Source organism: Procambarus clarkii, chromosome 52 (assembly GCF_040958095.1).
Source record: "Procambarus clarkii isolate CNS0578487 chromosome 52, FALCON_Pclarkii_2.0, whole genome shotgun sequence".
NCBI classification, from domain to species: Eukaryota; Metazoa; Arthropoda; class Malacostraca; order Decapoda; family Cambaridae; genus Procambarus; species Procambarus clarkii.
Genome location: NC_091201.1, coordinates 25,148,388 through 25,173,130, shown reverse-complemented (window position 1 = coordinate 25,173,130; position 24,743 = coordinate 25,148,388). Strand labels below are relative to the sequence as shown.

Genomic DNA, 24,743 nt, shown 5'->3' with positions numbered 1-24,743 from the left:
CTGGGGGGCGTGAGATGTGGTGTGGTGCTGGGGGGCGTGAGGTGTGGTGTGGTGCTGGGGGGCGTGAGGTGTGGTGTGGTGCTGGGGGGCGTGAGGTGTGGTGTGGTGCTGTTGGGCTTTGTGATGTGTGGGGCTAATGAAGTGTCTGATATTGCTAGTCGCGGCAACAGGTGTCACTGTTTCTTCAACATCACTTCAAGCTGGCACTCGTGAAATAACATCTTTGTACCCAACCAGGAGGCCTGGTCGACGACCGGGCCGCGGGGACACTAAGCCCCGGAATCACCTCAAGGTAACCTCAAGGTAAGGTACCGACTCCGCTGGATAATGTATACTTCACAAATATCCAGATAAATTTAAATATATATATATACCTTCCAGTCTTGCAATCTGCCGTCTTGCCAGAGCTAATCCAGGACCATGAATGCTTTAAATGGTATATATATACTCCCACTGCCCAAACCTGATATCCGATCCATGAAGTGACATTACAGCACTGGATAGGACAGGAACAAGGATATCACCGACTCCAACCGACTATCAAGATATCGAGTCGAGTCGACGAACAACAACAAAGGGATAGTCTCTCCTACCCAACCTGTCTGCGGCAGGTTGGGTAGGTTAGTCATCCCTGCTGTGACCTTTGACCGCCTGGCTACTGGAACCACAGGAGGTCCTCAGCCGCTGACCGCTGACCAGCTCCCTGATCTGTGGTCCCTGACCGCTGTCAATCGCCCTGCGGTCAAGGGGGCATAAATTACACTCTGGCAGTCTAGGGGGAAGTGCTGTAGCTATAGTTCCAGCCATGCCCTCCTTACCTTGCGATGATTTCGGGGCTCAAAGTCCCCGCGGTCCGGTTCTCGACCAGGCCTCCTCGTTGCTGGACTGGTCAGCCAAGTTGTCGGACGCGTCTGCTCGCAGTCAAATGTCGAGACCTTTTATTCCTGGGTGTGATAGGGTTGTCAATTAACACACGCTTGGCCAGTTAGCTCTCTACTCACCCGAAGGCATTCTCTCTACATAATTACCCACTGCTGCCCCTCCAGGTGCGTCAAGAACTTCTCTTGAACCTGCGGGTCCCGCCAAGCAACAGCCTAGTGGACCAAACTCTCACAAGTCAAGCCTGGCCTCGGGCTGGGCTTGGGAAGTAGAAGAACTCCCAGAACCCCATCAACCAGGTATCAACCAGGTGTTAGTTGATATCGCTGGAGGCAGATCAGGTCATGATTGACCACGTCAGGTCAGGTCAGGCCAGGCCGGGTCAGGCCAGGTCAGGTCAGGCCAGACCGGGTCAGACCAGGCCTGGTCAGGTCTGGTTCCTGTTAATACCAGCAATCAAATTGGGAGACGAAGAGAAATTGTTTTATATATTTTCTATGACTATTAAATGCAAGATAAACCAGATATTAATAATACAACAAATTTACGTGTAATAATTATAAAGGAAGTGTAATACCGTGGAAGGAAGAAAGGAAGAAAAGAGACAAATAGGAAACTAAAAACGCAAGACAACGTAAAATATTTGCGAAGACGAGAGAAAAACTGGAAATAAAACAAATGAAAGAATGATGCAAGAAACAGCAAAAACGGAGAGAAGTAAAAATGAGAGAGAAAAGCAGCAAGGTGAAGGAGAGAATATGACATTGATAAAAGTGTAGATGACATCATGTGTGAGGATGACATCATGTATGAGGATGACATGTCGGACGTCGACAAGAAGCCGGAGGAGGACGACGACAAGTCGAAGAACGACATCACGGTACAAAACGACATGTAGCAGGACGATATATCACGTTTCCGAATTTGAATCAATTCGAGCAGTGAGGCGACTGGATAAAAATGGATGAGGAAATAGCCTCATCCAGGAAATAGCCTGGATGAGGGTATTATCAGACTATTAAATATCAAAGAATCACTGAAGAAAGCAGAATAATTACAACATGTCTTGAAGTACATGGACCAGATGAGCAGTGGCACGAGACTATAGCTGGGTCCCCGTGAAGGATACAAAGGACACGAGAAAGGTGTAATATGAAAGACAATAGATGGGGAAGGGGTTATCTTGAGATGATTTCGGGGCTTTTTAGTGTCCCCGCGGCCCGGTCCTCGACCAGGCCTCCACCCCCAGGAAGCAGCCCGTGACAGCTGACTAACACCCAGGTACCTATTTTACTGCTAGGTAACAGGGGCATAGGGTGAAAGAAACTCTGCCCATTGTTTCTCGCCGGCGCCTGGGATCGAACCCAGGACCACAGGATCACAAGCCCAGCGTGCTGTCCGCTCGGCCGATCGACTCCCTCACGGGGTGAGGGGTCTTAAAGAAGTTATTTAAGAGAAGGAGTGAGAGATGTATTCAGAAGGCGTCCTCAGATGTACTCCAGAATTTTGGAGAGGCAGAATAGTCCACCACAAGTAAGGAGTTCAAGTTCAAGTATGTTTATTGAGATAAGCAATAAATACATCTCAAAGGGATAGAGTAGCTTAGGCTATTTCTACCTCCCCTAAGTAAGGAGAATCTCTCACAATCGACTTGAGAATGGTCCAGGACGGACCGAAACGTCGTCGTCCCTTCACATTCTAATGTGTGGTCTGGTATTTAAGGAGAATATTTTTGTCTTGAGAGAGTGGGGAAGAATGTTAGTCTGGCTCCACTGTGATAGAATCTGGGATGTTAGACAGCCTCCAGAAGGAATTTTCCTCAACTTGGAAACAGTTTGTGTTCTGAACGGGAGAAAACCGCTGAACTAGAATCCTCCCCCTTGAAAGATGTAACATTGCGTGCGTGCGTGCGTGCGTAAATGCGTGCAAAGGCGTTCGTTATAGAGCACGAATTTGACCGTACGAGTGGAAGCAAGACATGGTAGAGTGATTTATAATTCCTCTAAAATTACCGTCATCATAATTTCGTAATTTAAATGGCTTCCTGCGAGTCCCTTGATGATATTAACACAGTAATTAGGAGCATTTAACACGACACAAGACACGAAGTAGATTAGCAGATTGATGGAAAGGCCGAAGACTGGTTTAATGATTAGCACTCGAGGGGGCAGAGATTATGAGGGAGGTGAAGAGATGTGTAGATGAGGGGGGGGAGGATTGGGGGGATTAGGGAGGTACAGAACTTACCTATTTGTACTTACCTATTAGTGACCACGGGAAAGTGAAGATTATATAGGTGTTTATGGCTCGCATATACTACCTCTGTTACGTTGTAATTGAACTATTCTGACGTTCGAGTTATTTGTCGAATCTGGCCTTAAAGTTGTGGATGGAGGTGGCTTCCACAACTTGGTCTTTCAGTGCATTCCACTTGTTGACTTAACCCGTACAGGTTACTAATATTTCCTTTCATTTCTTCGACTCATTTGCATTTCCAGCTTCTACTTATATATTTTTTTCCTACTTCTCAAATTTAACGAGATTGTCCTGTGCCTAATTTGTCTATTTCAGTATCTTGTATCTTAAGCTCATATCTCCCCTCAGTTTCTTGTCACTTAGCTCTGGTACTAATCTGTTGCAAACCTCGGGACATGTTCCGACTTGGTTTTTATGCTTCACAAGAAGCAGATTAAATCCCGGTGCTGCATATATCCTTAGTGATGTAATACACGCTGTGAAGATTGCTTTGAAAGAATCCTGACTTAGTTGACCAGACCACACACTAGAAGGTGAAGGAACGACGACGTTTCGGTCCGTCCTGGACCATTCTCATTCTCATCGACTTGAGAATGGTCCAGGACGGATCGAAACGTCGTCGTCCCTGCACCTTCTAGTGTGTGGTCTGGTCAACTTACTTTAGCCACGTTATTGTGACTCATCACCTGAATCCTGACTTAGGTTTTCTGAATGATGATGTAAAGCTTGTCAGCGTCCTGTATGCTGCCGGTGTTCGTATGTGTTTGAATCTGTTGTTAGTGTTCAAATTATGGCCAAATCTTTCCGATTCCTGTAGATGCCTTTCTCTTATGGTGTAGATACCTTAATATAAGTATCTACACCATATCGATAGGTTATATAGCTACCTTTCTCTCTCTCTCTCTCTCTCTCTCTCTCTCTCTCTCTCTCTCTCTCTCTCTCTCTCTCTCTCTCTCTCTCTCTCTCTCTCTCTCTCTCTCTCTTTCCCAGCTTCATTACATTACATTTGTTGGAATTGAATTCTAGCAAACATTTCTGTTCAGACACTCCTGTTGTTGTCAAGATTTACCTGTACTTTTCTGCAGTCATCTGCTTTTACATATAGACAGTCGAAGACAATAGATATACCTAGTCAGCTTTGTGTATCCTGCAAAGATTAGCGAGAACAAGCTCGCTCCCTCGGGTTAAAGTCATTCACGTACATTAGGAACAGTAGAGGTCCCGGGACAGAGGCTTGTGGAACCCCCACTTACCTGGTTGATGGGGTTCTGGGAGTTCTTCTACTCCTCAAGCCCGGCCCGAGGCCAGGCTTAACTTGTGAGAGTTTGGTCCACCAGGCTGGTGCTTGGAGCGGCCCGCAGGCCCACATATCCACCTCAGCCCGGATGGTCCACCAGGCTGGTGCTTGGAGCGGCCCGCAGGCCCACATATCCACCTCAGCCCGGATGGTCCGGCACTCCTTGGAGAAAATGATCTAGTTTTGTCTTGAAGTTGTCCTCGGTTGTTCCGGCAATATTTCTTGTTGCATTCCTCCAGCACCAAATCACCTCTTTATATGACTCTGTTCATACCCTGTTCAGTGTCTGCCTAGTTATGTCAGTCCGCTTTTCGTTCACCACCATTTGCTTTTCTGGAAGAACAGTATAAAATGTTTTTATTGCAGTTAAGAAAATTCTGTTTTCCTATTTAAAGGGAAGGAAAATGAGATGGTGGAGGGTTGGGGGTGGAAGGTTGGGGATGGCGGAGGGGAAATCAGCACTGTGGTGTAGTGCTAGAGATATGTGAAACAGCCTGAATGGTCCTCGTGCCGCGGGTGAAAAGGGGGGATGGGGCGGTGGGGGACAGGTGCTGGGGGCTAGGAAATTAATATGAACAGAAAGAGAGAACGTCAGCACCATTATTTCAGCCAAGATACTCATCACCAGCAGGTGCAGCACTGTGTCTGCTGGGCTTACCCGAGCCGGTCGGCCGAGCGGACAGCACGCTGGGCTTGTGATCCTGTGGTCCTGGGTTCGATCCCAGGCGCCGGCGAGAAACATTGGGCAGAGTTTCTTTCACCCTATGCCCCTGTTACCTAGCAGTAAAATAGGTACCTGGGTGTTAGTCAGCTGTCACGGGCTTCTTCCTGGGGGTGGAGGCCTGGTCGAGGACCGGGCCGCGGGGACACTATATAAAGCCCCGAAATCATCTCAAGATAACCTCAAGAAGATAACCCATTACATTTATCATCCGTCCTTCCAGCCTCTCCTTATCCATCCAGCTCTGCTGCGTCACCACGACGTCACCCCGGTCATGACACCATCCCACTGTCATGTCACGTCACACACTTCAACGGTGTCACCGTCGCCACGTCTGAAACTTCGCCCCTTCTAACTTATTATTATTAACATCTTTATTGACAAAATTAATTACAATATTGCCTAATCTGAGGATTTTGGAACTCATACAACCGCGTGTTCCATGAGTTCCACCGCTCATCTTACCCTTCACAACCAGAGGGTATTTATTGAGCTCGGAGAGAGAGCGATACATACTGTTTACGGGCTCACCATAGCCCGTGCTACATGGACATTTCGTCCTGAGTAGCTAAATCTTTAACAACAACAACAACAGAGTGCGATACCCCCGGAGTTACAGCCCCCGCTCCTGTGCCAGGTAAGTCCACTACGGGCTCACCATAGCCCGTGATACTTTGGAACTTTTGTTCTAAGTAGCTGAATCTAAAACAACAAGAGTGCGGTATTGCTGTGAGAGAAACTGTCGCGAGAGGGATGGAGAGGTGGTAAGGGAGGGGATTGAGGTAGTGGGGGTTGGGGAATGGAGAAGAGGGAAAGGGTGCAGGTATTGGGCGGGAAGGGAGATGGGGGGGGGGGATACAACCCCCTCTCCCTCCGTCCCCCCCCCCCCCCGGCCTCCTTACAAGGGATCAATTACACGTTTCCGGTGACACTCTGAGTTCTGGGACACGATCAATTATCTCAATACCTGGTGGGCGTTGTAATGGTTCTGACCACACGCTCCTCTGACACCTCGCTACAGGCTTGTCCTTCCTGCTGCTGGCGCTGCTGCAGGCGCTGCTACTGCTGCTGCTACAGGCGCTGCTGCTGCTACTGCTGCTACAGGCTCTGCTACTGCTGCTGCTGCAGGCCCTGCTGCTACTGCTGCTACAGGCGCTGCTGCTGCTGCTGCTACAGGCGCTGCTGCTGCTACTGCTGCTGCTGCTGGCGGTGGCCTTGTGCTGTTGGGAGCAGCTGTGTGATACACCACCGCGTCCAGTAACCTTGCGGTGTGTTTGCTGGGGCCTTCTAGTGGAGTGGTCTGAAAATATAGGAAAAAATAATTGCACTTTTTTTGTTTTGAAATTACATGCAATTTTTGTTTCGATTAAGAGAGCATAAATTTCTTAGTTGTGGTGATGAGAAGGAAAGGTGTGAAATGACAGAGCTTCCGTCTGTTACCTTGAGGTTACCTTGAGGTGCTTCCGGGGCTTAGCGTCCCCGCGGCCCGGTCGTCGACCAGGCCTCCTGGTTGCTGGACTGAACAACCAGGCTGTTAGACGCGGCTGCTCGCAGCCTGGCGTTCATCAGGAAATGACGATGGCGCCTCCAGTTCAATAGGTGAGGCTGAACTTCGTGCTTGTACGTTCAACAGGTGGATTGAAACCATTGTTCTGTCGCGTTCAGCAGACGAAACGAAAGGTGATTATCGCACGTTAAGAACGTGGAACGAAACACTGTTCAACGTTCAACATACTGAATGAACATGGCTGCAGAACGTTCATTAGCGCGATTATCGGCCTGAATTATCGTACGCCAACACACCCTTGGGCTGATGATGTTCAAAAACAGAATTTTCTCATACATTTATATTGTATAAGGCGGCCTAGGGTAGGTTAGGTTAGGTTAGTTTTTGGTTCTGTTGACAATTATATCAACTCATCCTTATGTTTAGATAGTAATTTTTTCCTTACTATGTAGACGCTGAGAATAGGGGGCAGTTTGAGGATAGGCGACGCAAGCGGATTAATAAAGCCAACCTTGAACGTGGGTCAAAAGTTCATCTATTCTGACAGTGCAAGACCGAGTCTCCACCCCCAGCTCCCCCTTCACCCCTCCCCAGCTCCCCCTTCACCCCCCAGCTCCCCGTCATGCACTGGGGGGGGGGGGGGGAGGCTGATAATTAATGTATACAGAATTCTCAACTGAAGAAGTTCAGACTTTTCTCGAAGAGAGCTTTCTGAGCTTCATGTGTTCGTTACACACACTTTTCTCTTAAGTGCTTCACCCACGCCCCTTTCTAAGTGCTTCACCAACGCACTTTAGAGTACACACAGTTGCCAACAAAACGAAAGTACATAGTTCTAACTATGCAGAAAATTATTACATATATATATATATATATATATATATATATATATATATATATATATATATATATATATAACTATATATATAACCTCAGTTGCATATTGTCCTGGGGACCATTCAGGCTTGTTCGCATATATATATATATATATATATATATATATATATATATATATATATATATATATATATATATATATAATATTATTTTTTTTTAATCCATGTTTTTTCAGGCGATAGGAAGGTCAATACACCTGTGTTCCCATAGTGTCTGAGACGCATGATCCCTGGAGTGCCTTGGGATTCCTCAAGGAATTGGGCTCCAGGCTCATTGACGTCACCAGAGACCCAAGAGCTGTCAGTTTTTTGTTTCAGCGCCTCAGTGTGGCGATCCAGAGGGGAAACGCTTGCTGCATCCTCGCTTCCTATCCGGAAGCGGAGGAGCTTCAAGAGATCCATAACCTTTAAGCACTAATTGTATTATTAATGAACATCTTGTAACGTTTAAATATCTTAAACATCTTAAATAAATATTAAATAGGAGAAAAGCACAAAGAAATTGTATTGGAGGGGACCTAAACATTCCTTCTAATGCGTTATGTGTGGTTTCCTCCGAGGCTAAAAGTGTCCCTTTCTTCCAGCCAGAGATGGCACTCCCTATTTAATATATATAATATATATAATTATATATAATAAAACTCTGCATGAAACAATTTAAGTCCGCGCCACTGGGGACAACCAGGAGCCTGGACTGTGAATGGGTGACAAGAAAAACATAAATTTGGAATTAAAATCGCCCTTTAGTCGAGATGGCTATGACACGAGAGGATTCTATCATGTTGTCGGCTGGCGTAATGAGCTTGGAATAATTTTTTTTTTTTTTTTTTTGAGATATATACAAGAGTTGTTACATTCTTGTACAGCCACTAGTACGCGTAGCGTTTCGGGCAAGTCCTTAATCCTATGGTCCCTGGAATACGATCCCCTGCCGCGAAGAATCGTTTTTTCATCCAAGTACACATTTTACTGTTGTGTTAAACAGAGGCTACAGTTAAGGAATTGCGCCCAGTAAATCCTCCCCGGCCAGGATACGAACCCATGACATAGCGCTCGCGGAACGCCAGGCGAGTGTCTTACCACTACACCACGGAGACTGCAATAAAGCAAGACAGGTGTGTGCACCCCTGCAGGCGGGTATACGAACATTAGGAGTGCGGAGAGTCATTGTCATGGGATTCGTTCCGTCATTAGACGTCTTGAGGAATTCGATTGTCCCTTGCGTTCCGAACGAGCTCCGAAGCCGATTGAATTCTGTAATTCGAACGAGCGCCAAACACCCGCAGTTAGTTGTTTACATTCGAATCGCCAATTGCGATCAAACTTTTCTTCCAAAAGTCGATCTAAATGACTCGTATATGATGTCCAAATTGAAGAGCTCTCTCGTAGCTATCGACTGTCATAGAAACGTCAGAATCTGGGGCCTCGTAGCCTGGTGGATAGCGCGCAGGACTCGTAATTCTGTGGCGCGGGTTCGATTCCCGCACGAGGCAGAAACAAATGGGCAAAGTTTCTTTCACCCTGAATGCCCCTGTTACCTAGCAGTAAATAGGTACCTGGGAGTTAGTCAGCTGTCACGGGCTGCTTCCTGGGGGTGGAGGCCTGGTCGAGGACCGGGCCGCGGGGACACTACAAAAAAAAAGCCCCGAAATCATCTCAAGATAACCTCAAGATATCCCTCCGCTTGTGGCAGCTTTGCTAGAGGTCACCTCCGGGGAAGCGACCATCACGCACACTGAGCAGAGACTACTAACCCGACCCCGCAAACAATGGTTCCCAACCATTGTTCGGGGGGTAATCAAGCGCCCGTAATTACCTGCCGGAGATCAGACACGCGCCGATTTAGCCATCTCGCTCGAAGAGTGTCACCAATTCGTTAATATACCGAGAGGCTCACGTGTCGTTGTCTGTCATTATGACAGCTAGCCTGCGTGCGTCTGGGCCTCTTCACTCCCTGGCAAGCTGTCAACTGTGGCGCCCTCACAAGCTGTCAACTGTGGCGCCCTCACAAGCTGTCAACTGTGGCGCCCTCACAAGCTGTCAACTGTGGCGCCCTCACAAGCTGTCAACTGTGGCTCCTTGACAAGCTGTCAACTGTGGCGCCCTCACAAGCTGTCAACTGTAGCTCCTTGACAAGCTGTCAACTATGGCGCCCTCACAAGCTGTCAACTGTAGCTCCTTGACAAGCTGTCAACTATGGCGCCCTCACAAGCTGTCAACTGTGGCGCCCTCACAAGCTGTCAACTGTGGCGCCCTCACAAGCTGTCAACCGTGGCTCCTTGACAAGCTGTCAACTGTGGCTCCCTCACGAGCTGTCAACTGTGGCGCCCTCACAAGCTGTCAACTGTGGCGCCCTCACAAGCTGTCAACTGTGGCGCCCTCACAAGCTGTCAACTGTGGCGCCCTCACAAGCTGTCAACTGTGGCTCCCTCACAAGCTGTCAACTGTGCTTCCTCACAAGCTGTCAACTGTGGCTCCCTCACAAGCTGTCAACTGTGGCTCCCTCACAAGCTGTCAACTGTGGCTCCTTGACAAGCTGTCAACTGTGGCTCCTTGACAAGCTGTCAACTGTGGCTCCTTGACAAGCTGTCAACTGTGGCGCCCTCACAAGCTGTCAACTGTGGCGCCCTCACAAGCTGTCAACTGTGGCTCCTTGACAAGCTGTCAACTGTGGCTCCTTGACAAGCTGTCAACTGTGGCTCCTTGACAAGCTGTCAACTGTGGCTCCCTCACAAGCTGTCAACTGTGGCTCCCTCACAAGCTGTCAACTGTGGCTCCCTCACAAGCTGTCAACTGTGGCTCCCTCACAAGCTGTCAACTGTGGCTCCCTCACAAGCTGTCAACTGTGGCTCCTTGACAAGCTGTCAACTGTGCCTCCCTCACAAGCTGTCAACTGTGGCTCCCTCACAAGCTGTCAACTGTGGCTCCCTCACAAGCTGTCAACTGTGGCTCCTTGACAAGCTGTCAACTGTGGCTCCCTCACAAGCTGTCAACTGTGGCTCCCTCACAAGCTGTCAACCGTGGCTCCCTCACAAGCTGTCAACTGTGGCTCCTTGACAAGCTGTCAACTGTGGCTCCTTGACAAGCTGTCAACTGTGGCTCCCTCACAAGCTGTCAACTGTGGCTCCTTGACAAGCTGTCAACTGTGGCGCCCTCACAAGCTGTCAACTGTTCTTCCTTTCTCTTACTATCAACTTCGGATACAATGATTTTCCTGTGTTTCTTGTCATCTACATTATTTCAGTTTGCTCTTTTTGCTGTCTTATTTCCCTCATTCGTGTATATACCTTTCTTCTGCTCCCTCATGTACTCTTTCTTCTCATATTTCCTAGTTATTGTCTTGTTCTTCAGCTTTATACTGTGTTCGTTTGTTGTATAATCCTCGTTTACTTGATTCTCTTGTTTTTTTTGTATATTATGCAAATATTAATTCTCGTTTGGCAGCTTCCTTGTTTATTGATTCCCGCCAAACACACACCGAAACTACGACGTTGGTACAACGTTCGAACAAGTTTTAACACCTCCTAACCAGTTATAACAACCAATATAGCAAGTTGTAACAACGTTCTAATACGTCATAAACACGTTAAACCAAGATGTAACGACTTTATAACAAGTTGTAACAAGCGGAAAATAGAGACAGTTTCGGTTTGTGTTTCCAGGATTTTAATATCTATTTTCGTTACTCATTTTTGTTAATGATTCTCATTTTCATTGTCCACTTTTTGGTTCTTTGTGTGTGCTTTTCTTACTGTTTTTTTTGGTAATAATACTTCTCTACTTCTTCTTCCTTTGTATCTTAATATTCCCTTTCGTGTTTTAACTATTTTTCTTGTTCATTCTTCTCAATGTTTTCTCTGTTTTCTTCTCCTTATTCTGCTTCCTTTGTTTCTTTATTTGCTTCTTCCAAGTCTTATCTTCTTTATCTTCTTTATTTTGTATCATTCTTTCTTAGTAATCGTTTTAATACAAGTTACGGAAATGAAGTGACCCGCAGGTATTGACCCACAGGTCAATTGACCCACAGGTTATTGACCTGTGGGTCAATAACTACCCACAGCATAACTACCCACAGGTAGTTATGCCCCGGTGGTGATGGCATAGTTGTGTTGTCATTGTTGCAAAATATTGTGAACCAACAGTAACGCAACACTGGTGCATGCATCAGGGGGAATGCGCCAAGCCATTAAGAATATGTAGCACTGGGAAGGGATCAGGATAAGGATTTGGGATGGGACAGAGGGAGGAGGGGGAAGAAGGAATGGTACCCAACCACTCGGTGGACGGTCGGGGATTGAACGCCGACCAGCATGAAGCGAGACCGTCGCTCTACCGTCCAGCCCAAGTGGTTGGGTACCTACACTGGGCTCGGTTTAAAGCTATACTGACATGTGTTGACTTGAGAATGGTCCAGGACGGACCGAAACGTCGTTGTCCCTTCAATTTCTAGTGTGTGGTCTGGTCAACATACTTCAGCCACGTTATTGTGACTCATCGCCTGCATGTGTTGAAACCCTTTATGACTCAACACGCGTTAAAACACTTCCTGAAGCAACACGTGTTGAAACAATTCATGACGCAACACTGACGCATGTTGTAAAACTACACGACGCAACACTGACGCATGTTGTAAAACTACACGACGCAACACTGACGCATGTTGTGAAACTACACGACGCAACACTGACGCATGTTGTGAAACTACACGACGCAACACTGACGCATGTTGTGAAACTACACGACGCAACACTGACGCATGTTGTGAAACTACACGACGCAAACCTATCGTAAGTGGACACGAATCTCTCGACTCTCAGAAATCTAAACATTATCATCAAAACGAGTCAATAAAAGTGAATAAACCCAAGCTCTAAAAATTTGGTAAGTAAAAATAAAAATTTAATGTATTCTCTTCATCTCTTTGAAGCAAGAGAGATTGATGAAAAAGTTTGGATATATGTTACCTATGTCTGTTACCTAGTAGTAAAATAGGTACCTGGGAGTTAGTCAGCTGTTACGGGCTGCTTCCAGGGGGGTGTAGGCCTGGTCAAGGACCGGGCCGCGGGGACACTAAAGCCCCGAAATCATCTCAAGATAACCTCAAGATAGGTAAGAGGAACCTGTCTTGAGAGGCAAGATGGGGATGTGTAGTCCTTCTGTTGCCTGTATGTAGTTCAGTAAGTAGAAAACATGCGTAATATTAATACGCACCTCAATGCGTAAACACACATACGCACCTCAATGCGTAAACACACACACACACACACACTTTCAAGTAAGACACAGAAGAAGAAAAAAAAAACATATCTTGCTAACTGGTAATTTCATATAAACTCTTAACGTAAAACTGTGAAAATTGCTAATTGCTCATAAATAATCTATTAAACAGCCATGCAAAGTTGCTGTTTAAGTAGAAAACATGCGTAATATTAATACGCACCTCAATGCGTAAACACACACACACACACACACACACACACTTTCAAGTAAGACACAGAAGAAGAAAAAAAAAACATATCTTGCTAACTGGTAATTTCATGTAAACTCTTAGCAATTTTCACAGTTTTACGTTAATTGCTCATAAATAATCTATTAAACAGCCATGCAAAGTTGCTTCGCCAGAGCGTCTAAATCTAGACTGAGCCTTTTGAACCTGAAGTTGAAAATTAGAAAGCATGTTTATATGTGCGTAGGTATCTACATAGGAAAAATAAAACACACGCAAATCGAGCGATTTCGTGATTTAACACATGTTAAAGGTATACAATAGGTATTGTCTTGAATCATGAAAGCGCTCAGATAATTTTAATCTAATTTTTCCTGCATTATTGTTAGACTGCGTATTGCGTACTGATTACTGTCTTGTTTAGGGCTTCAATCCCTCTAACTAGTGCTCTTGTATATTTGTTGAATTAGAAGAATTGTTCTACGAATGTTATACTTGTTCAAGGCTAATGAAAAGAACACAAAGTAACTGTATTAATATATGAGACTATAATTTACACAACGTTTCGAGCCTACATGGTTCATTCTCAAGTGAGGAATTACATGATTCGAGGACATCATTCAGCACTGGGAAGTCAGATTCACACAAGAATTATGTCAGGTGAATCGTGAAAGAAATAAGAGTAGAGGGGAAGTGAGGGGATGGGTCAATAATCTAGGCATACAAAGTTAAGGCAAGTGATAGGGTAATGGGAATCCAAACGACCGTAGTGGGTATGGCGTTTTGGGCACTAAAATTCGTATAGTGAATTCACTATTCGTATAGTGACGTCATTGTTGGCTTGTTCACGTTCTGATCTTTCGTTCTCTCTCTCTCCATCTCTCTCTCCATCTCTCTCTCCATCTCTCTCTCCATCTCTCTCTCCATCTCTCTCTCTCTCTCTCTCTCTCTCTCTCTCTCTCTCTCTCTCTCTCTCTCTCTCTCTCTCTCTCTCTCTCTCTCTCTCTCTCTCTCTCTCTCTCATGGTGAGGAGAGTGAATAAGTCTGTTGAGTATTTATAGTGAGTTATAATTACAAATGCTTGTAATCTCTCGTATTCTTGTATACAAATATATCTGTGTGTTGTGTGTGTGTACATATATATATATAAAATTGTGTGTGTGTGTGAGTAATCGTGTAAGAATTATGTAACATTTGTTCAGAGCTCTCGTCTAGGCAGATATAATCCGTAACGAGAAATTATGTAAATAAGAACTAATTATGTTTTCTTAAGAGACGCAGTCGTGCAGTTGTCAAGTAGTGTTCCTAAGCCATAATTTTAATTACCACTAAGCCCCACTCGCTCGTCGTATTGAAAGATTTATAAAAGTCTCAACATTAATTTTGAATACAATGATGTATATTTAATTAATTCTTATTTTTTTTTATTTCTGTACATTTGGTGTTCAATATTAATTTCTTTCATGGAGAGGGGCGTCCCTGCATGCAATTATTGAGGTGTTATATTCTTAATTTTTATTTTAAAATTGGAAACTATTCGTATTGTTCAGTATATGAGAAATATCATATTTGCATGAGGTAGTAAGATGATGGAGCACCATTCACCCAATACGAAAGCTGCATCGAAAGGAGTAAAAAAAATATAGTTACAAAAAACATGAAAAGATAAAGAGCATTCTATTAAGAAGTATTTAACTATTTAGCATTTAACATCACATTCATTTCTCAAAGAAATTTTACAAAACAAACCTTTCAAAAGGATGTAAATCTTATTTCAACATTAGATTTGATCAAACGAAATAGATTTTCTTGAAAAACTTGTTTGAGACTCTCCTTGAGAATGTCATAAGTTTACCTCGACCCAATGTATACCTTAAGAACCCATATTATCAGCGGAGCCAAAATCAGAAAATATTAAAACAAAGAATTATATTATTCTTGACAGTAATAGCAAGCTGGTGAGAAATATTATAGCGAGAACAAATTACAATATTGAGGGGTTTCTTTGGTACGATAGGATTTAGCACCCTTAGTGGTCTTTAATAGAACTAATAGAATTAATAGAACACAGTTTCCTTCAGGGAGCAGCAGCAGCAGTTATAATGACCTTCATGACCTCGTCTGATGACCCCGTGGCCTTCCTCCCCCCCCCCCTCGTCTGGCGACTACACGACCCCCCCCCCAGTCTTGTGACCCCCAAATGTCCAGTCTTGGCTGGCGGCACCCAGGCTCACTCGTCCGATGCTCCTATGAATACTGAGCTGACGAATCCATGACTTGGTCTGACGACCCAACCACTTGGACCGGACGGTAGAGCGACGGTCTCGCTTCTTGCAAGTCACCATTTAATCCCTGACCGTCCAAATGGTCGAATTCACGACCAAAGATTACCTTCACTCCAAAAAAATTGAAAATTACCACTTACGGGCTATTCGTGCCCGTGCTACCTCTTGGGTGGCTTAATCTTCATCAATCAATCAATCAGTGGTTGGGCACCATTCCTTCCCGTCGACCTATCCCAGATCCTTGTCCTCGTACAGGGAGCCGGTCGGCCGAGCGGACAGCACGCGGGACTTGTGATCCTGTGGTCCTGGGTTCGATCCCAGGCGCCGGCGAGAAATAATTGGCAGTTTCTCTTTCACCCTATGCCCCTGTTACCTAGCAGTAAAATAGGTACCTGGGTGTTAGTCAGCTGTCACGGGCTGCTTCCTGGGGGTGGAGGCCTGGTCGAAGACCGGGCCGCGGGGACACTAAAAGCCCCGAAATCATCTCAAGATAACCTCAAGATAACCTTCGTATAACTAGCAGACGAGGAGTCACAATAACGTGGCTGAAGTATGTTGACCAGACCACACACTAGAAATTCAAGAGACGACGACGTTTCGGTCCGTCCTGGACCATTCTCAGGTCGACCAGACCACATACTAGAAGGTGATGGGACGACGACGTTTCGGTCCGTCCTGGACCATTCTCTCGCCTTTATATAATGAGTCCAAGGAAGCAAGCGTTGTACGTAAGCCCGGCCTGGGTTCGCGTGCGTCTAGGAGCGGTTTTTACGGGGCTTACGAATCATTACTGCTCTTTTTTACTACACAATAAATCATGGGAGCCGTAATGGTCTGTTTACTGCTCCTAACCTCTTGTTTTGTGGAGGTCTGTTAACTCGTCTGTTGAACTGCGGTTAAATATATGCCAAGGTGCGTGATGCGTTCACTTGGTTCAGGCCTTGGTAATGTCATTAGACCCAACGCGGGTGTTTATAGCAAAAGGATAGTTGCACGTGTTGGAAGTTAGGCTGGAATAAAACACCCGAGTGGTGTGTTATGTTTTTAACACGCGCTAGCACAAAGCAGCACACGTGGCCGAGTGGACAGCGTCTGGGAGTCGACTGACCCGGGTTCGATTCCGGACAGACGCAGAAATAAGTGGTTACAGTTCCTTTCACTCGATACCTTTGTTTACTTGACAGTTAAAAGGTACCTGGGAGTTAGCTGCTGTGGGCTGCATCCTGTGTGTGTGTGCGTGAGCGCGTGCATGCGTTCGTACGCAAGAGAAAAACATAAGCAAGCATAAGAAATATTGCCGGAACAACCGTGGACATTTTCAAGAGGAAACTAGATTTATTCCTCCAAGGAGTGCCGGACCAACCGGGCTGTGGTGGGTATGTGGGCCTGCGGGCCGCTCCAAGCAACAGCCTAGTGGACCAAACTCTCACAAGTCAAGCCTGGCCTCGGGCCGGGCTTGGGGAGTAGAACAACTCCCAGAACCCCATCAACCAGGTAACCAGGTAAGCAGCAGCTATGATACAAAGATAGACCAGAAGTCTACATTAAACAACTAACACCTTGAAAGGCGGGGTCCAAGAGCTAAGAGCTCGGTCCTACAGGCACTAGTAGTAAGCAAGCGCCCGGACACACAACATCGAAGACAGGAGTAACCAACCACTTGTTTGCCTGTCTGTGATCTGTGGTTGATCCAAATGGTTCATCAATTAGTTCAAGCTACCTGACCCCCTGAACCCGAGGTCAGAGTTGTGTGTGTGTGTGTGTGTGTGTGTGTGTGTGTGTGTGTGTGTGTGTGTGTGTGTGTGTGTGTGTGTGTGTGTGTGTGTGCGCGCGCTGTTAAAACAAGTAACAACCAAGAGAGAGAGAGAGAGGGGGGGGGGCAGTGGAAGGGAAGTTCAGAGGGGAAAGCGCCAAGCCATTACGACTTTACAGCACTTGGAAGGAATCAGGATTTGGGATGGGACTGGTAAGCAAAGGTGCTCAGCCACATTATATGGACGGTCGGGAATTGAACACCGACCTGCAGGAAGCGAGACCGTCGCTCTTCTACCGGGAACAAAAATGCAATATAGCGGATCGAGCATTAGGAAGGATAAGAACTGGGAAGATGCTGGTGGCATAGAGGAAGTAATGGACAGTCAGGCAGCTTCCAAGAGAGAGAGAATGACTCCTCAAGCAGATGATGAGTCGAAAAAAAAACATGACTGAAGATATGATGAGCATACCACTCATCAGAAGATGAAGGAGACGACGACGACGACGACGTTTCGGTCCATCCCGGACCATTATCAAGTCGTGTGATAATTGGCTGTATGGAATATATTATCATCATTAGTGACCCAAATGAAATGGTTGAAATATCAGTACCATAAAAAAACAGAGAAAATATACACACTAATAACATACATACAGAGAAGGAGAGAATTAAATGCATGGTTACATGACCTTATATATCCCAGATAATTGTTCTCGTATCCCTGATCATTCCCATATATGAGCCACATATCCATATACCCTTTCCGAATACTATATAGCCAAATAGTAGCCTAGCACTTTCTACTCCAGCCCTCGAGAATGCTCCTTCAACCTATAAGTTGTAACCTGGTTACACACAGAAATCACAATAGCGTGATGCATCAAATGAACAAATCCACAAGGGCCGTAACGAGGATCGAACCCTCTTCACGGCCCTTGTGGAGTTGTAACCTGGTACTCTAATACCCACGTCACAGCCCTTGAGGTTATCTTGAGATGATTTCGGGGCTTTAGTGTCCCCGCGGCCCGGTCCTCGACCAGACCTCCACCCCCAGGAAGCAGCCCGTGACAGCTGACTAACACCCAGGTACCTATTTTACTGCTAGGTAACAGGGGCATAGGGTGAAAGAAACTCTGCCTATTATTTCTCGCCGGCGCTTGGGATCGAACCCAGAACCACAGGATCACAAGTCCAGCGTGCTGTCAGCTCGGCCGACTCGGCCCGAGCGGCCCTCGTGTAAGCGATCTAAGCCCACATCTGACCTCGTCTCTGATAACGCAAATAAAAAGTATACATGTTGTTGCTGCCGCGAATTGCGGAAGAGAAATCAGGCGTTTCGTCCGAGCTACTTCTGCTCTGATTATCGGATCGCATGCGAGCTTGGAAAGCCACCAACCGTGAAACAGAAAGAAGGGTCGACAGATCTTACATTTTGAAGAGCGTTGTAGGCGGTTAAAATAACCTTGGTTAATGCCTGGTTTCTGATTGGCGTTTGATGAGTTATGTCTCCTTTTCCTATTGGCTGCTGTCGCAGCATGTCAGGTTCTTTATATCTGATTGGCCGTATTCCTATTGAAAAGGTATACATAACCCTAAGTTCTTATATACGGGAATAACATGCATTATGAACATACGTCCAAAGTGAAATTAAATGTTGCAGGCGATGAGTCACAATAACGTGGCTGAAGTATGTTGACCAGATCACACACTAGAAGGTGAAGGTACGACGACGTTTCGGTCCGTCCTGGACCATTCTCAAGTAGATTAATAATCTGAAATTAAATATTGTTTTGCAGGTTCACTGTGCCATAAATACTCAACATGTTGGCTCCTTATATGAGCCTGATCTCTGTTTTTTTTTTTATGTAAGAAACACTAGCTGGTCTCGTTAGCTCATAACCCAATTAAATTTCTTTATTATGCACCTCATACCCATCCCATGTCCGGTGGTGTGAAGGATTACAGAGGCACATAATCGGTTCAGGAACTGAAACCTCTCTAGTTTAGCAAATAAACCCGAGGCCAGTAGAGTCGTAGAAATATATCTGGGAACTAGAATATCAACAGAGCGGTGAAATATGATCTTTAAAACGAATTTGATGAACATAGAAACACCCTTGTGCTTCAGAGAGGGAAGGAACTTTTTATTTTTTTATTATTATTTTCTACCACAGACGTGGCCACACATTTACAATGCTAAGCAACATATCTACAAGCTGACATGATAAGCGTATGTAAAAGAAAATATTATAGCTAAATGAAGATTCGCAAATCTTTATCACTGTCAAAAGAGATTAGTGTCTCGAAATGCGTAAACAAAATTATTCAGACAACGTAAGTCTACATGCTAATTAAATAATTATGAAATTGTTAAATTACTCGTATAAAGGACAAAAATTAAAAGAACAATTCGAGGCTAACAAAGATTAATTCAAGAAGATTAACGAAGAATACTTAATTTTCACATTTATATAATATCCACTTAAACTGATAATGATCATTAATTCTTTTCTTAGAGCTAACGCAGTGAACTTAATGCGCAAGAAACGAAAAAAAAATCGATTAAATTTGATCATCGATTATATATATATTCTGATTGGAAGAATGAAGAAGTAAAAAATTAGGACAAACTCCGGTCAACGATACAAAAGCAGATACCAATCAACCACATGAAGAGAGAGAGAGATTCTGATCAACGACATGAAGCCAGATTCCAATCAACGCTACGAGGACAGACTCCAATCGTCAATCCCTAGGGGGGGGGGATGCGTGACCGGGAAATTGTTATTTATCGTTAATTATTTATGGCGATAAGATCGATAATCGCCTTTATCCGGTGCGTGAGTTCCTCCTTGCTAGCTAACGTGTGAGACTGGGAAAGGTAAGGGGTAGTTAGGGTGATTAGAGATGGGGAAGGGGAGGGGGATTGGGGGAAGGTGAGACTGATGAGGATAGTAAGGAGGAATGAGAGATCAAGCAGTTTCACCAAGAACCTTAATGTCTGCCCTGTGAACCGTGTTTGGGGAGGGGATGGTGGGGGGGGTCGTCTTAGTTCAAAAGACAGTGGGAAAAGAGTGGGAGAGAAGAAATTACAAGAAATGAACTGATTAGAAATGCATTTAAAAGCAGCAAAAACGAAATAGGAATATTATTTCAGAATGAAATATCTTTTTTTCTCTCTCTCTCTCACTCACTCACTCACTCACTCACTCACTCACTCACTCACTCACTCACTCACTCACTCACTCACTCACTCACTCACTTTGACGCGTGACAACAACAAGAAACAGCTAACTAGACCCTTCCATCCTTCTTCCCTACCTGTTCCTTCACACCCCCCACTATCCTGTACCTCGTACATGATTCCTTCTCCATCCTCACTATTCCCCATCCCGCCTAACCTATCCCATAACCCACCTCTCCCACATCCCCCTACTTTCCTCCCAAACCCATGGGAATCACAGACATGATTTGGCCACGTGTGATGATAGCCACGTGTGATGATAGCCACGTGTGATGATAGCCACGTGTGATGATAGCCACGTGTGATGATAGCCACGTGTGATGATAGCCACGTGTGATGATAGCCACGTGTGATGATAGCCACGTGTGATGATAGCCACGTGTGATGATAGCCACGTGTGATGATAAATGTTGATTTACAGGAGGTAAGCTGTGGCCTTATCGTCGCGCCATCGGAGGTATGGAGCGCCCAGAGAGAGAAATCTTTGGTGATTTATAATGCCTCATGTAGCCTTAGCCGGCATACCTGGATTAATGGATCTTGTAGATTCACCGACTGGGAGGATTCGGAGATCGTGTGACTTTGAGAATATGGTTGATTGGGCGATCTCTTTTTTTTTAATAGACATCTGTAGCGATTGGAACCTAGAGGGAGGGGTTTAAAGGATCTAAATTAATTTTTTTTAATTTTTGCCCCCAGGGGCGAGTTTATTGGACTGCGCCACTCATCCTGTGAGTGGACATACCGCCATAGTAGCATGTACAACACTCCCCAATAGGAAGAAAACCCAAAGGATCTAGTCTAGCCTTCATGTTGCGATCTGAAGGCATGTTGACCAGATCACACACTAGAAGGTGAAGGGACGACGACGTTTCGGTCCGTCCTGGACCATTCTCAAGTCGATTGTGTCCAGGACGGACCGAAACGTCGTCGTCGTCCCTTCACCTTCTAGTGTGTGGTCTGGTCAACATACTTTAGCCACGTTATTGTGACTCATCGCCTGCATATGGATCTGAAGACATCATTGTGGTTGAGAGATTCTGAATTTTGAATTCAGAGAGATTCGGAAATTCGGAATTTTTGAGAGATTCAGAGAGATTCGGAAATTCGGAAATTCGGAGATTCGGAATTCGGAAATCTGGTTTCAGCTCTGGTTTGACGTCCGATTTGGTTGAAAGTCCTCAGTGCAAGAGTAACTAGCTAATACCTCTTTAACACAATCCCACCAGCCGAGTGTGTTTAGGAGCAAGCCATGGCCAGGTGAACCGATTCAAACGATTCAAACTGCACTGTTCATATAGTCCCTATTAAGACTTTCTGTGAATGCTCTAAAGACAGCCTTTGCCAGGTCATGTACGAAAGGATCCTTTTTACGTCATTGTTTTCAGGCTTTGAATGTCGGTTCGTTCAAGTGTACAAGGAGGTATTTGATTTATTCATCTAGTATTGATTGTTGTGGAGGGTTGCATGATGTAGCTGTTGTAGTGGTGTGTGTGGGGGGGGGGGAGGGTTGTAGTTGTGACCTAGGGCAGGAGGGGGGGGGGAGGGGAGGTTGTATATCATCTGTATTGTTCGTTCTCATGCCATTCGTTCATAGTGTTGATTGTGTACCTATTCTTCGGAGTCTTGAGAAAACAAACAATAATGAATGCAAAGATTAACTTGATGATTTTTCTCCCTTGAGTGCACCCTTTCTGTTTCAACGCTGCCTCGCCTCTTTCTTGCTGCCTCGCCTCTTTCTTGCTGCCTCGCCTCTTGCTTGCTGCCTCGCCTCTTGCTTGCTGCCTCGCCTCTTGCTTGCTGCCTCGCCTCTTGCTTGCTGCCTCGCCTCTTGCTTGCTGCCTCGCCTCTTGCTTGCTGCCTCGCCTCTTGCTTGCTGCCTCGCCTCTTGCTTGCTGCCTCGCCTCTTGCTTGCTGCCTCGCCTCTTGCTTGCTGCCTCGCCTCTTGCTTGCTGCCTCGCCTCTTGCTTGCTGCCTCGCCTCTTGCTTGCTGCCTCGCCTCTTGCTTGCTGCCTCGCCTCTTGCTTGCTGCCTCGCCTCTTGCTTGCTGCCTCGCCTCTTGCTTGCTGCCTCGCCTCTTGCTTGCTGCCTCGCCTCTTGCTTGCTGCCTCGCCTCTTGCTTGCTGCCTCGCCTCTTGCTTGCTGCCTCGCCTCTTGCTTGCTGCCTCGCCTCTTGCTTGCTGCCTCGCCTCTTAATTGCTGCCTCGCCTCTTGCTTGCTGCCTCGCCTTTTGCTTGCTTGCTCGTCTCTTGCTTGCTGCCTCGCCTCTTGCTTGCTGCCTCGCCTCTTGCTTGCTGCCTCGCCTCTTGCTTGCTGCCTCGCCTCTTGCTTGCGGCCTCGCCTCTTGCTTGCTAAATTCCTCTACGTGAAAAGCTGACACACACAGTCATTTTAAGCAGCTTAGATCAGACTCACAAATACTTATTTTGATTTAGAAATTGCCATTAAACAAATGATGTAAAGCTCGAGTCTTGCTTGAATGATTGTGAGCATGTTAAACAATATTGTGATTGTTTATTTAGTTCAAAGGAAGGTTGATTATTCGTGTGAGATGATTGTGTTCACGAATGTTCATAATCTCGTTTGATATTTTAATTATCTTTGCAGACATGTCTGATGGATTATTTGCGATGGTGCATATGAACATATGAACAAAGAAACAAGACTGAGTTTGCTAGTCCTGTGGGAGGAGAGTTAGTCCTGAGGGAGGAGAGTTAGTCCTGAGGGAGGAGAGTTAGTCCTGAGGGAGGAGAGTTTGTTAGTCCTGTGGGAGGAGAGTTAGTCCTGTGGGAGGACAGTTTGCTAGTCCTGTGGGAGGAGAGTTTGCTAGTCCTGTGGGAGGAGAGTTTGCTAGTCCTGTGGGAGGAGAGTTTGCTAGTCTTGTGGGAGGAGAGTTTGCTAGTCCTGTGGGAGGAGAGTTTGCTAGTCCTGTGGGAGGAGAGTTTGCTAGTCCTGTGGGAGGAGAGTTTGCTAGTCCTGTGGGAGGAGAGTTTGCTAGTCCTGTGGGAGGAGAGTTTGCTAGTCCTGTGGGAGGAGAGTTTGCTAGTCCTGTGGGAGGAGAGTTTGCTAGTCCTGTGGGAGGAGAGTTTGCTAGTCCTGTGGGAGGAGAGTTTGCTAGTCCTGTGGGAGGAGAGTTTGCTAGTCCTGTGGGAGGAGAGTTTGCTAGTCCTGTGGGAGGAGAGTTTGCTAGTCCTGTGGGAGGAGAGTTTGCTAGTCCTGTGGGAGGAGAGTTTGCTAGTCCTGTGGGAGGAGAGTTTGCTAGTCCTGTGGGAGGAGAGTTTGCTAGTCCTGTGGGAGGAGAGTTTGCTAGTCCTGTGGGAGGAGAGTTTGCTAGTCCTGTGGGAGGAGAGTTTGCTAGTCCTGTGGGAGGAGAGTTTGCTAGTCCTGTGGGAGGAGAGTTTGCTAGTCCTGTCGAGGAGAGTTTGCTAGTCCTGTGGGAGGAGAGTTTGCTAGTCCTGTGGGAGGAGAGTTTGCTAGTCCTGTGGGAGGAGAGTTTGCTAGTCCTGTGGGAGGAGAGTTTGCTAGTCCTGTGGGAGGAGAGTTTGCTAGTCCTGTGGGAGGAGAGTTTGCTAGTCCTGTGGGAGGAGAGTTTGCTAGTCCTGTGGGAGGAGAGTTTGCTAGTCCTGTGGGAGGAGAGTTTGCTAGTCCTGTGGGAGGAGAGTTTGCTAGTCCTGTGGGAGGAGAGTTTGCTAGTCCTGTGGGAGGAGAGTTTGCTAGTCCTGTGGGAGGAGAGTTTGCTAGTCCTGTGGGAGGAGAGTTTGCTAGTCCTGTGGGAGGAGAGTTTGCTAGTCCTGTGGGAGGAGAGTTTGCTAGTCCTGTGGGAGGAGAGTTTGCTAGTCCTGTGGGAGGAGAGTTTGCTAGTCCTGTGGGAGGAGAGTTTGCTAGTCCTGTGGGAGGAGAGTTTGCTAGTCCTGTGGGAGGAGAGTTTGCTAGTCCTGTGGGAGGAGAGTTTGCTAGTCCTGTGGGAGGAGAGTTTGCTAGTCCTGTGGGAGAAGAGTTTGCTAGTCCTGTGGGAGGAGAGTTTGCTAGTCCTGTGGGAGGAGAGTTTGCTAGTCCTGTGGGAGGAGAGTTTGCTAGTCCTGTGGGAGGAGAGTTTGCTAGTCCTGTGGGAGGAGAGTTAGCTAGTCCTGTGGGAGGAGAGTTTGTTAGTCCAGTGGGAGGAGAGTTAGTCCTGTGGGAGGAGAGTTTGCTAGTCCTGTGGGAGGAGAGTTTGTTAGTCCAGTGGGAGGAGAGTTAGTCCTGTGGGAGGAGAGTTTGCTAGTCCTGTGGGAGGAGAGTTAGTCCTGTGGGAGGAGAGTTTGCTAGTCCTGTGGGAGGTGAGTTTGCTAGTCCTGTGGGAGGAGAGTTAGTCCTGTGGGAGGAGAGTTTGCTAGTCCTGTGGGAGGTGAGTTTGCTAGTCCTGTGGGAGGAGAGTTAGTCCTGTGGGAGGAGAGTTTGTTAGTCAGTGATGGTGTTA

General features: G+C 46.2%; 1 protein-coding gene across 1 annotated transcript; it reads left to right on the top strand.

The window, feature by feature from the left end:
* Positions 1-1,666: 1,666 nt before the first annotated feature.
* Positions 1,667-24,524, top strand: LOC123763502 (uncharacterized). The gene is made up of 3 exons (XM_069304464.1): positions 1,667-1,759; positions 23,086-23,707; positions 23,800-24,524. The coding sequence occupies exons 1-3, from the start codon at positions 1,667-1,669 to the stop codon at positions 24,522-24,524; spliced, it is 1,440 nt and encodes a 479-aa protein (XP_069160565.1).
* Positions 24,525-24,743: the final 219 nt, after the last annotated feature.

Coding starts and splice junctions, on each gene's coding strand:
- LOC123763502 (XM_069304464.1), top strand. CDS start 1,667: ATGTGTGAGGATGACATCATGTATGAGGATGACATGTCGGACGTCGAC. Junction 1,760..23,085: donor AGTCGAAGAACGACATCACG/GTACAAAACGAC, acceptor GTGGGAGGACAG/TTTGCTAGTCCTGTGGGAGG. Junction 23,708..23,799: donor TGCTAGTCCTGTCGAGGAGA/GTTTGCTAGTCC, acceptor GTCCTGTGGGAG/GAGAGTTTGCTAGTCCTGTG.